General features: G+C 46.2%; 1 protein-coding gene across 1 annotated transcript; it reads left to right on the top strand.

Annotated features, from left to right (window-relative positions):
• Positions 1-6,221: 6,221 nt before the first annotated feature.
• On the top strand, positions 6,222-7,792 carry LOC123095615 (uncharacterized). Its single transcript, XM_044517143.1, has 3 exons — positions 6,222-7,024; positions 7,142-7,258; positions 7,354-7,792. The coding sequence occupies exons 1-3, from the start codon at positions 6,350-6,352 to the stop codon at positions 7,537-7,539; spliced, it is 978 nt and encodes a 325-aa protein (XP_044373078.1). The 5' UTR covers positions 6,222-6,349; the 3' UTR covers positions 7,540-7,792.
• Positions 7,793-11,160: the final 3,368 nt, after the last annotated feature.

Here is an 11,160-nt window from a genome sequence, read left to right as displayed (position 1 = left end):
TCTACGATCAGATCGTAGAAACTTTATTTTCTTGTTACGATGATTTTTCACTTCACTCTGAAATTCGTTGAACTTTTCAAATGTTTCAGACTTATGTTTCATCAAGTAGATATACTCATATCTGCTCAAATCATCTGTGAAGATCAGAACATAATGATACCTGTCGCGAGCCTTAATATTCATCGGACCACATACATCAGTATGTATGATTTCCAACAAATCTATTGCTCACTTCATTGTTCTGAAGAACAGAGTCTTAGTCATCTTGCCCATGAGGCATGGTTCGCAAGCATCAACTGATTCATAATCAAGTGATTCCAAAAGCCCATCAGTATGGAGTTTCTTCATGCGCTTTACACCAATATGACCTAAACGGCAGTGCTACAAACAAGTTGCACTTATCATTATTAACTTTGCATCTTTTGGTTTCAATATTATGATTATGTGTATCACTACGATCGAGATCCAACGAACTATTTTCATTGGGTGTGCAACCATATAAGGTTTCATTCATGTAAACAGAACAACAATTTATTCTCTTACTTAAATGAATAACTGTATTACAATAAACATGATCAAATCATATTCATGCTCAACGCAAACACCAAATAACACTTATTCAGGTTCAACACTAATCCCGAAAGTATAGGGAGTGTGCGACGATGATCATATCAATCTTGGGACCACTTCCAACACACATCGTCACTTCACCCTTAACTAGTCTCTGTTTATTCTGCAACTCCCGTTTCGAGTTACTAATCTTAGCAACTGAACTAGTATCAAATACTGAGGGGTTGCTATAAACACTAGTAAAGTACACATCAATAACATGTATATCAAATATACTTATGTCCACTTTACCATCCTTCTTATCCGCCAATCACTTGGGGTAGTTCCGCTTCCAGTGACCAGTCCCTTTGCAGTAAAAGCATTTAGTCTCAGGCTTAGGATCAGACTTGGGCTTCTTCACTTGAGCAGCAACTTGCTTGCCGTTCTTCTTGAAGTTCCCCTTCTTCCCTTTTCCCTTTTCTTGAAACTAGTGATCTTGTCAACCATCAACACTTGATGTTTTCCTTGATTTCTACCTTCGTCAATTTCCGCATTACGAAGAGCTTGGGAATCGTTTTTGTTATCCCTTGCATATCATAGTTCATCACGAAGTTCTACTAACTTGGTGATGGTGACTAGAGAATTCTGTCAATCACTATCTTATCTGGAAGATTAACTCCCACTTGATTCAAGCGATTGTAGTACCCAGACAATCTGAGCACATGCTCACTAGTTGAGCGATTCTCCTCCATCTTTTAGCTATAGAACTTGTTGGAGATTTCATATCTCTCAACTCGGGTATTTGCTTGAAATATTAACTTCAACTCCTGGAACATCTCATATGGTCCATGACGTTCAAAACGTCTTTGAAGTCCCGATTCTAAGCCGTTAAGCATGGTGCACTTAAACTATCAAGTAGTCATCATATTGAGCTAGCCAAACGTTCATAACGTCTGCATCTGCTCCTGCAATAGGTCCGTCACCTAGCGGTGCATCAAGGACATAATTCTTCTGTGCAGCAATGAGGATAAACCTCAGATTACGGATCCAATCCGCATCTTTGCTACTAACATCTTTCAACATAATTTTCTCTAGGAACATATCAAAATAAAACACAGGGAAGCAACAACGCGAGCTATTGATCTACAACATGATTTGCAAAATACTACCAGGACTAAGTTCATGATAAATTTAGGTTCAGTTTAATCATATTACTTAAGAACTCCCACTTAGATAGACATCCCTCTAATCCTCTAAGTGATCACGTGATCCAAATCAACTAAACCATGTCCGATCATCACGTGAGATGGAGTAGTTTCATTGGTGAACATCATTATGTTGATCATATCTACTATATGATTCACGCTCGACCTTTCGGTCTCCGTGTTCCGAGGCCATATCTGTATATGCTAGGCTCGTCAAGTATAACCTGAGTATTCCGCGTGTGCAACTGTTTTGCACCCGTTGTATTTGAACGTAGAGCCTATCACACCCGATCATCACGTGGTGTCTCAGCACGAAGAACTTTCGCAACGGTGCATACTCAGGGAGAACACTTCTTGATAATTAGTGAGAGATCATCTTAAAATGCTACCGTCAATCAAAGCAAGATAAGATGCATAAAGGATAAACATCACATGCAATCAATATAAGTGATATGATATGGCCATCATCATCTTGTGCTTGTGATCTCCATCTTCGAAGCACCGTCGTGATCACCATCGTCACCGGCGCGACACCTTGATCTCCATCGTAGCATCGTTGTCATTACGCCATCTATTGCTTCTACGACTATCGCTACCGCTTAGTGATAAAGTAAAGCAATTACAGGGCGTTTGCATTTCATACAATAAAGCGACAACCATATGGCTCCTGCCAGTTGCCGATAACTTCGGTTACAAAACATGATCATCTCATACAATAAAATATAGCATCATGTCTTGGCCATATCACATCACAACATGCCCTGCAAAAACAAGTTAGACGTCCTCTACTTTGTTGTTGCAAATTTTACGTGGCTGCTACGGGCTTAAGCAAGAACCAATCTCACCTACGCATCAAAACCACAACGATAGTTTGTCAATTAGACTCCGTTTTAACCTTCACAAGGACCGGGCGTAGCCACACTCGGTTCAACTAAAGTGAGAGAGACAGACACCCGCCAGCCACCTTTAAGCACGAGTGCTCGTAACGGTGGAACCAGTCTCGCGTAAGCGTACGCGTAATGTCGGTCCGGGCCGCTTCATCTCACAATACCGCTGAACCAAAGTATGACATGCTGGTAGGCAGTATGACTTATATCGTCCACAACTCACTTGTGTTCTACTCGTGCATATAACATCAACGCATAAAACCTAGGCTCGGATGCCACTGTTGGGGAACGTAGTAATTTCAAAAAATTTCCTACGCACACGCAAGATCATGGTGATGATATAGCAACGAGGGGAGAGTGTTGTCTACGTACCCTCGTAGACCGAAGCGGAAGCGCTGACGCAACATAGAGGAAGTAGTCGTACGTCCTCCGGTTCAACCGATCCAAGTACCGTTACTCCGGCACCTCCGAGTTCTTGACACGCGTACAGCTCGATGACGCACCCTCGATCTCCGATCCAGCAGAGGCGCCGAGGGGGAGTTCCGTCAGCACGACGGCGTGGTGACGATCTTGATGTTCTCCTATTGCAGGGCTTCGCCTAAGCACCGCTACAATATGACCATGGTGTAATATCGTGGAGGGGGGCACCGCACACGGCTAAGGAACGATCAATGATCAACTTGTGTGTTCTAGGGTGCTCCCTTACCCCCGTATATAAAGGAGGGAGGGAGGAGGTGGCCGGCCCTAGGGGGGGCGCGCCATGAGGAGGGGGAAACCTACTCCACGTAGGTTTCCCTCTCTTTTCCTTATCTTATTTGGATGGGGAAGGAAAGAGTACTAGTATTAGGAAGTAGTACTAGTAGTAGTAATAGGAAGAGGGGGAAGGAGAAAGGAAAGGGGGGGCCCGCCCCCCTCCCCATTTCGGATTGGGCTTGGGGGGGCGCGCCCCCTTCCCTTGCTCCTTCTCTCTTCCTCCTACATGGGCCCAATAAGGCCCATATACCTCCCGGGGGGTTCCGGTAACCTTCCGGGGCTCCAAACTTCTCCGGAACCTTTCCGGTGTCCAAATATATCCGTCCAATATATCAATCTTTATGTCTCGACCATTTCGAGACTCCTCGTCATGTCCGTAATCATATCCGGAACTCCGAACAACCTTCGGTACATCAAAATACATAAACTCATAATATAAATGTCATCGAAACCTTAAGCGTGCGGACCCTACGGTTCGAGAACGATGTAGACATGACTGAGACACATCTCTGGTCAATAACCAATAGCGGGACCTGGATGCCCATATTGGTTCCTACATATTCTACGAAGATCTTTATCGGTCAAACCGCATAACAACATACGTTGTTCCCTTTGTCATCGGTATGTTACTTGTCCGAGATTCGATCGTCGGTATCCAATACCTAGTTCAATCTCGTTACCGACAAGTCTCTTTACTCGTTCTGTAATACTTCATCTCATAACTAACTCATTAGTTACATGCTTGCAAGGCTTAGGTGATGAGCATTACTGAGAGGGCCCAGAGATACCTCTCCTACAATCGGAGTGACAAAACCTAATCTTAAATTATGCTAACTCAACATGTACCTTTGGAGACACCTGTAGTACTCCTTTATAATCACCCAGTTACGTTGTGACGTTTGGTAGTACCCAAAGTGTTCCTCCGGTAAACGGGAGTTACACAATTCTCATAGTTACAGGAACATGTATAAGTCATGAAGGAAGCAATAGCAGAATACTAAATGATCAAGTGCTAGGCTAACGGAATGGGTCAAGTCAATCACATCATTCTCCTAATGATGTGACCCCGTTAATCAAATGACAAATCTTTTGTCTATGGCTAGGAAACATAACCATCTCTGATAAACGAGCTAGTCAAGTAGAGGCATACTAGTGACACTATGTTTGTCTATGTATTCACACATGTATTATGTTTCCGGTTAATACAATTCTAGCATGAATAATAAACATTTATCATGAAATAAGGAAATAAATAATAACTTTATTATTGCCTCTAGGGCATATTTCCTTCACCTCGACCGGTCCAGGACCATCGCAAAGATGTCCGCGCGGCAAGGGCGTCGTTTAAACAACCAACTCACCCAGCTCAGATGCTCTTACACCATTCGACAGTTGTTTTTGCAGCTAGTTATGGCCATTTATGAGTAAATATAACGTGTATGACATCGGGGGATGCCTCAGACTGGGTCCTTGCGGACCCTGCACTTACGGAGGCCTAGCCTTGACCGGTCTGTTGGAAATATGAGCAATTTACCGAATGATTTTATTAACAGAAATACTAGATAAAGCATGACTAAAACAGCAAAGATAAAGCAAGTCATGCAATCTGACAGAGAGAAGGTAAACATCGTCTGCATATATGAACTTGAGCTAAACACATGTAGAACAGACACTAGATGAAGTTGCTTATACGACATAGAACCTAACATACGTAGGGCAGAAACTAGAGCCAAGAACTGTAGCAGGACTTCTAATAGAAAGGAGAAAAACACGTACGACACAGCAGCAGCAGAAGCGCTGGACTTGGGCGGGGCGGGGCGGGTGGCGGAGGAGGAGCGCGCGTGGATGTCCCTCTTGTTCTCATGCTCATACAAGTGGGGAAGGAGCCTCCGTTATAAAGAGGTCCAACTCTCTCTAAACTAGCAATGTGGGACTAAACTTTAGTAGTATCCCTTGCCTTGCACAAATGGGCTAAGTGGGCCTCTAGGATTTATTAGGAATTTCTGAAATAATTATTGGGCTGCCCCAATATACACTAAATTCCAGCAATCCAGGACCACAGAGAAGACGTCCGTGCAACACGGGCGTCGCCTCACCGACCAGCTCACCAAGAACGGCGCCAGAGATTCCTACATCACATCCACAGTTGTTTTTGCAGCTAGCCATTAGACAGATGAATTTATTTGCAACATGATTTTGAGCCATAAATTTTCTCTTGTTTCGCGTATGTAAAGTGTTACTCCCCCGTTCTTAAATATAGGTCTTTCTAGAGATTTCAACAAATGACTACATACAGAACAAAATGAATTAATCTACACTTTAAACTATGTTTATATACATCCGTATATTCTAGTTCATGTGAAATATTTGACTTATACTCCCTCTGTTCAAAAAATTTTGCCTTAGATTTTTCTTGATACGGATGTATCTAACACCAAAACATAACTAGATACATCTGTATTTAGACAAAACTAAGATATAAATTTTGGGACGGAGGGAGTATTTAGTAATGGAGGGAGTAGTTTCGTGTGATCTGTTTCTTGCATTTTTCAGAAGCGGAGAAATATCATATCGAGAGGATAGAATGGACGACTTGCTACACGACAGGAGCGGAGCGTGTTCCGAAGAGCCGACCGTTCGGGCCCACTTGGCAGCGGGAGTTGCTTCCCGTATCGGCCCATCGGGCGCGTGAGGACCGAGGACTAGTCGTTGATACGTCGGGCCCCACCTGTCTGTCCGACTGTCTGCCTGGCGAGTGAGAGTGAGACAGACGAGAGCAGCAGATCAGTAGACCGCGGCGAGATACGCACACACGCCGTGTCTCCTCGCCGCCGCTCCGCCGCTATAAAACGAGCGCCCCCTGGAGGAGACAGCCACCCTATCCCATCTCGCCACCGGCAACCCATTCGCACGTGCCACAGTCGATCGCCATCCAGCTCTCTCCTCTCCTCCCTCATGGCGCCCACGCCCTCCTTCCTCTTCGGCGCCGCCCCGGAGGACACGCCGGCGGCTGACATGTCGGCCCATGCCATGGTGCCAGACCTCTCCGACGCGGTGGCGCGGGCGAGGCTGCGCCGGCAGGCGGCGTCCGGGCCGGGGAGGCAGCAGGCGGCCTCCCGCGGCGGGGCGCTGCCCAGGAAGACCCCGCAGCGCGGCCTCGGCGTGGCGGAGCTCGAGCGCCTGCGCTGCGGCGGCGTCGACCCGCTGCGCGACCTCAACTCCGCGGCCGCGGCCGCCATGCTGGAGGCCGCCGCCGCCAACCTGCAGGCGCAGGGCAACTCCGTCGTCCTGCAGCACCACCACGACTACCTGCCCGCCTTCGACGCCGCCACCGGCTCGCGCTACTACTCGCCGCTCCTGGTCCAGCCGCCGCCCGCCCCTCCGGCGCCGCAGCCGCAGCCGCAGGCTCCCGTCCGCTACGTCCAGGGCATGGCGCCCGAGCAGCAGTACTTCATGGACCGCTGGGACCGCATGGGGGGCTTCGTCCCGGCGGGCAGTGGCCACCAGCCGCAGCTCCAGGTGCCGGCGCCAGAGTGCCCTTCAAGCCAAAGCACCATCTGGCGTCCGGCGTGCTCCTCCGCCTCCTGCGGCTGCCTCCACGCGGGCCAACGCTGCGACCTCTGCTCCAAGGTACTCCGTCCGTCCACATCCAAAATTCCAGAACTTTCTACTCCTCCCAGATTCATTTTTTGCTGTGCCAATTAACCAATCTTGTCTTCCTTCCTGCGCGTCTGTGTTGATCTTCAGATGATGGTGGCCATGGCAGATAGAGGAACAAGGAGCCCTGCCACCGCCACCGCCAACGCGCCATACTACTCCATCTACGATCTCGCCGCCACCATGGCCATGACCGCCGCTTGCAAGGTACGTGAATTGGTTCCACGCGTTTGCAAATCCATCTAGATTTGTCAGAACCAACTGATGATTGTGTTGCAACACCCGATCGATATGCTATGCAGGAGACGACCGGACAAGGGTTCTTGGCACCGGAGGGGAGGAAGGAGGTGCGGGAGATCGAGTTCTTCCCGACGAGGGTCACCAGCCACGGCGGTCCAGACGAGTCAGAGCTGCGTAGGAAGCCGCCTTCCTCCTCCTGGCCGTCCGGCGGCGTCGGTGGCTCCCTGGACCTGTCCCTGAGGCTCTAGCTAGGGCTTGGACTTCCGATCAGTATCAGGTCGTAGATCCATGAACGAGTTCTTAGATTGTTTTGATTAATCTTTGCCATTTCGGGAGCTAATTACAGTTTGCCAAAACATACATGTGTCGGATGAGAACAAGATGAATGCCCCTAGTGCCGTTTTAACTAGAGTAATTAATTTGGTGAAGTGTAATGGTACTCTAGACGATTCGTATATCATATCACAATCCAGCCAATTAATGTTTCCGGTGATCTATATACTACTACCCCTTTCCTTTTTAATTCATTGCAATCTTTTGAAATTCCGAATATTTTCTGGTTCGGGAATATATTTTTAATTCACAAACGTTTATTCAAATTCATGAATATTTTTTGGATTTATGTACATTTTTTGTGAACCTTTTCAATTCAGGTGTATGCTTTGATATTCACAAACATTATTTGAATTCGCGATCATTTTCGGAAATTAGGTAACTCTTCTGAATTCAAGAATAGTTTTTGAAAACTTCCAAACATATTTGGAATTCATATATTTTTCTTTTAGCCGGGGGGCACTAGAAAGAAAAACAGTGGAGCGAGAACTGCCACAAAAGCAATAGAGCAAAATTTTTTTTTTTTTGAGAAACAAAAGTAGAGCAAGCTAAAATACACAAACGGTTGCGCTGGGAAAAAACACTATTGTGCCCGTCCCATAGCGCAAGGTGCTGCATGAGCGGCTTCTCTTGGGCCATAGTGAGTAGGAGGACTTAATCTCAAAGGAAAAAAATGTGAGTAGGTGAAATCGGTGTCAGTGTGCTAAATAATAAAACAAATTCAAATAACTGCTACTTTGATGAAAACACATAAAATGATACGTAACATAATTGCTATAAACATTTGTACCGTCAAAGTTTAAGGAGCTCGATCTAAAATCAAGCTCGTAGACTCCGTGTTTGGAGGTTGTGAAGGGCTGGTTTGGAGTGCATTCCGAACACGACCGCACGCGCGCAAAGGAAACTTTACCTTCTTGCTCCTCACGCCTCTCCACCCCTACTCTCTTTGTTTTAGGTGTTGTTGCTACTCGTACAAACTCACCCCTACGCTCTTTCTTTTAGGTGGCGGTGTTACTGGGACAACTCACACCAACACAACGAAATCACCAACAACGTGGCTTCTAAACATCGTCAGATCCAAAGAAAAAAAAACCACCGTCAGACGACCTGCCATTATTGGCATGATCGATCGCGATTGTTGCTGGAAAGCTGGTAAGACGCTCAACACTGACAACGTCCTCGACTAGCCACATTGCGTATATTATATTACTCCCTCCGTTCCTAAATACAAGTCTTTATAGAGATTTCACAATGAACCACATACGGATGTATATAGATGCATTTTACAGTGTAGATTCATCCATTTTGCTTCGCATGTAGTCCATAATAGAATCTCTACAAAGACTTATATTTAGGAATGCAGGGAGTAGTACTTAACAAATGCCGCTTAATGACATTTTAAGTCAAATTACATGTAAAATTTGTGATAGATTTTGACTCATATTATAGAAAAATTTGAGTATTTCAAATGTGGTTTGTTTATAATCTACTTTAATCTTTGTTTGACTGCATACTAGTATAGTAACTATTAATTTCAAACAAAAGCAAAAGAAAATACGAAGGCTGCAGTATGCTGCCTCAAGTCTGGAACTGCTAGTGCGGACACATGTCTGTTTCTGTTTGCAGTGCAATTGGCCAGGCCTTTGGCCTCTCCAGACTCAAAAGCAGATTTTGTTTCCTCCCTCCATGGCTAATCAGGGGGGCCAAGCTAGAGCCGTAGAGCGCAGCAGCAGCATGAGGTGAGGTGAGGTGAGGTGAGGAGTATCTGTGGTGGCAGGCAAGCACCGATCCAATCGAGCACACACACGGCGCGCGCGGATGGCATGATCAATGCCACTGCCACTGCCGGAGGGGCACGGTGCTGCTGCCGCAAGCGGCTGCCGGCCGGGGCGCGCGCATGCTGCCGCGGCAGCGAAAGGGGCAGCCATGGAAACCGAAGCGGATCCCAGCGCAGATACGACCGATCTTCCGGTCGTCGTCCCATCCCGATCCCGTGCATGCAAACTACTACCCGTCTCCAAAGTCCTCTCCTGGCTCTGTTTTGTGTGTGTGTGCGTGTGAGATACCACGTCTTCTGCCATCTAAATTCTAATAATCTAATCTACATACACAGTTCTTAGTTCTCATACATCACAGAAACATCTCACCTACATACATAGACCGAATCATCTGACCAAAATATCATGTGTCATTCAAAAATTCGCGTAAACTTTGGTTATTTTGGTTATTACCGAAACCAAACCGAAAATAAATGGTTATCACCGAAACCGAACCGTATATATGTATAAAACCGTATAAATCAAAGTATAAAAACCATATAAACCAAACCGAATCAAACCGAAAAAACCGAATGCAGACCCTGACTTGTCGTAGCGGCCGGTACAAAGACGCCTCCCATTGGGCGTGCATGCGTGGTCCTCCAGGGAGATTGCCATATGCAAACTGCAACTGATCATGGCACCGAGATCGAGATGCCGGCGAATCTGTGGCAGTGTGGATCAGGCTGTGCTGCATGCATGCAAAGCAGTGCCGGCCGGTACGGTAGCAGTGCCAGTTCTCACCAATCAGACGCCGTCGCTTTAACCCGGCGTCTCATCTCATCTCCTGTACTGTACCCCCTCTCCTCTTGTGGGCCGATGCAAAGCAATCTGCGACAAATGCAGGCGATCAGCTCCGTCCGGCCAGTGTGTGTGTGTGCAAAAGTGGCTTTGGCTACACCTTTCTTTCCCAGGATCCCATGGAGTATCATCCCCACGGCTTTGCAAAACGGCATATACTGCTAAAGTACTAGTACTCATTATGGGATGGAGAGAGTAGTTTTCTACACATTCGGCTTCTCCTTGTGTGAGCATGTTCAATTTTGGCATCGTCTTCTGCAGCTCATCAGCCGCCCCAATTATATTGATCGGCACATGTCACTCTCAGATGGAGTACCTTTGGTATTAAAAAGTTCTAAGTAAAAGAAAAAGGATGCACCCACGAAGATGAAGAGGACGGAAGACAAATCTGACATGTACTCCCTCCGTTCTTAAATACAAGTTTTTTTTTAAGATTCCAATACAAGACTACATACAAAGTAAAATAAGTGAATCTATACTTTAAATTACATCTATATACATCAGTATGTAGTTCATAGTAGAATCTCTTCAAAGACTTATATTTAAAAACGGAGAGAGTATATACCATTGCAACTGGAATGTGCAACATTGATCCATCTCAAGAGGAGGAACCATAACTTTCTGGCTGATGTCTGCTGCCGTGCCTGCCCCACTCAAAAAGGAAAGCCCTGGTGGGAGGCGTCTTTGTACTAGCCGCTACGACAAGGCTCCCAAGTTTGCGTGCATGCAAAAAAAAAAAAGGTATATGTGCATGTGAGCCAAGAGAAACTGATTTACATCTCTGTCTTTCAAAAAACAGAGAAATATGCATGCATCTCTCTCAAACTGATTTGCATCTAACAATCCATTTCTCCCAAATGGAGGGAGGGGACCTGCATTGTTGGAGTAATGGGCCACGGGTAGCCCAACCCGAGTCCC

The sequence above is a fragment of the Triticum aestivum genome, chromosome 1B (assembly GCF_018294505.1).
Source record: "Triticum aestivum cultivar Chinese Spring chromosome 1B, IWGSC CS RefSeq v2.1, whole genome shotgun sequence".
NCBI lineage: Eukaryota > Viridiplantae > Streptophyta > Magnoliopsida > Poales > Poaceae > Triticum > Triticum aestivum.
This window is presented reverse-complemented; position numbering and strand designations above follow the sequence as displayed.

Bases quoted from the DNA above. Each gene is read 5' to 3' on its own strand.
- LOC123095615 (XM_044517143.1), top strand. From the start codon at position 6,350: ATGGCGCCCACGCCCTCCTTCCTCTTCGGCGCCGCCCCGGAGGACACG. The intron at 7,025-7,141 runs GTACTCCGTCCG...GTTGATCTTCAG, and splicing joins GCTGCGACCTCTGCTCCAAG to ATGATGGTGGCCATGGCAGA. The intron at 7,259-7,353 runs GTACGTGAATTG...TATGCTATGCAG, and splicing joins CCATGACCGCCGCTTGCAAG to GAGACGACCGGACAAGGGTT.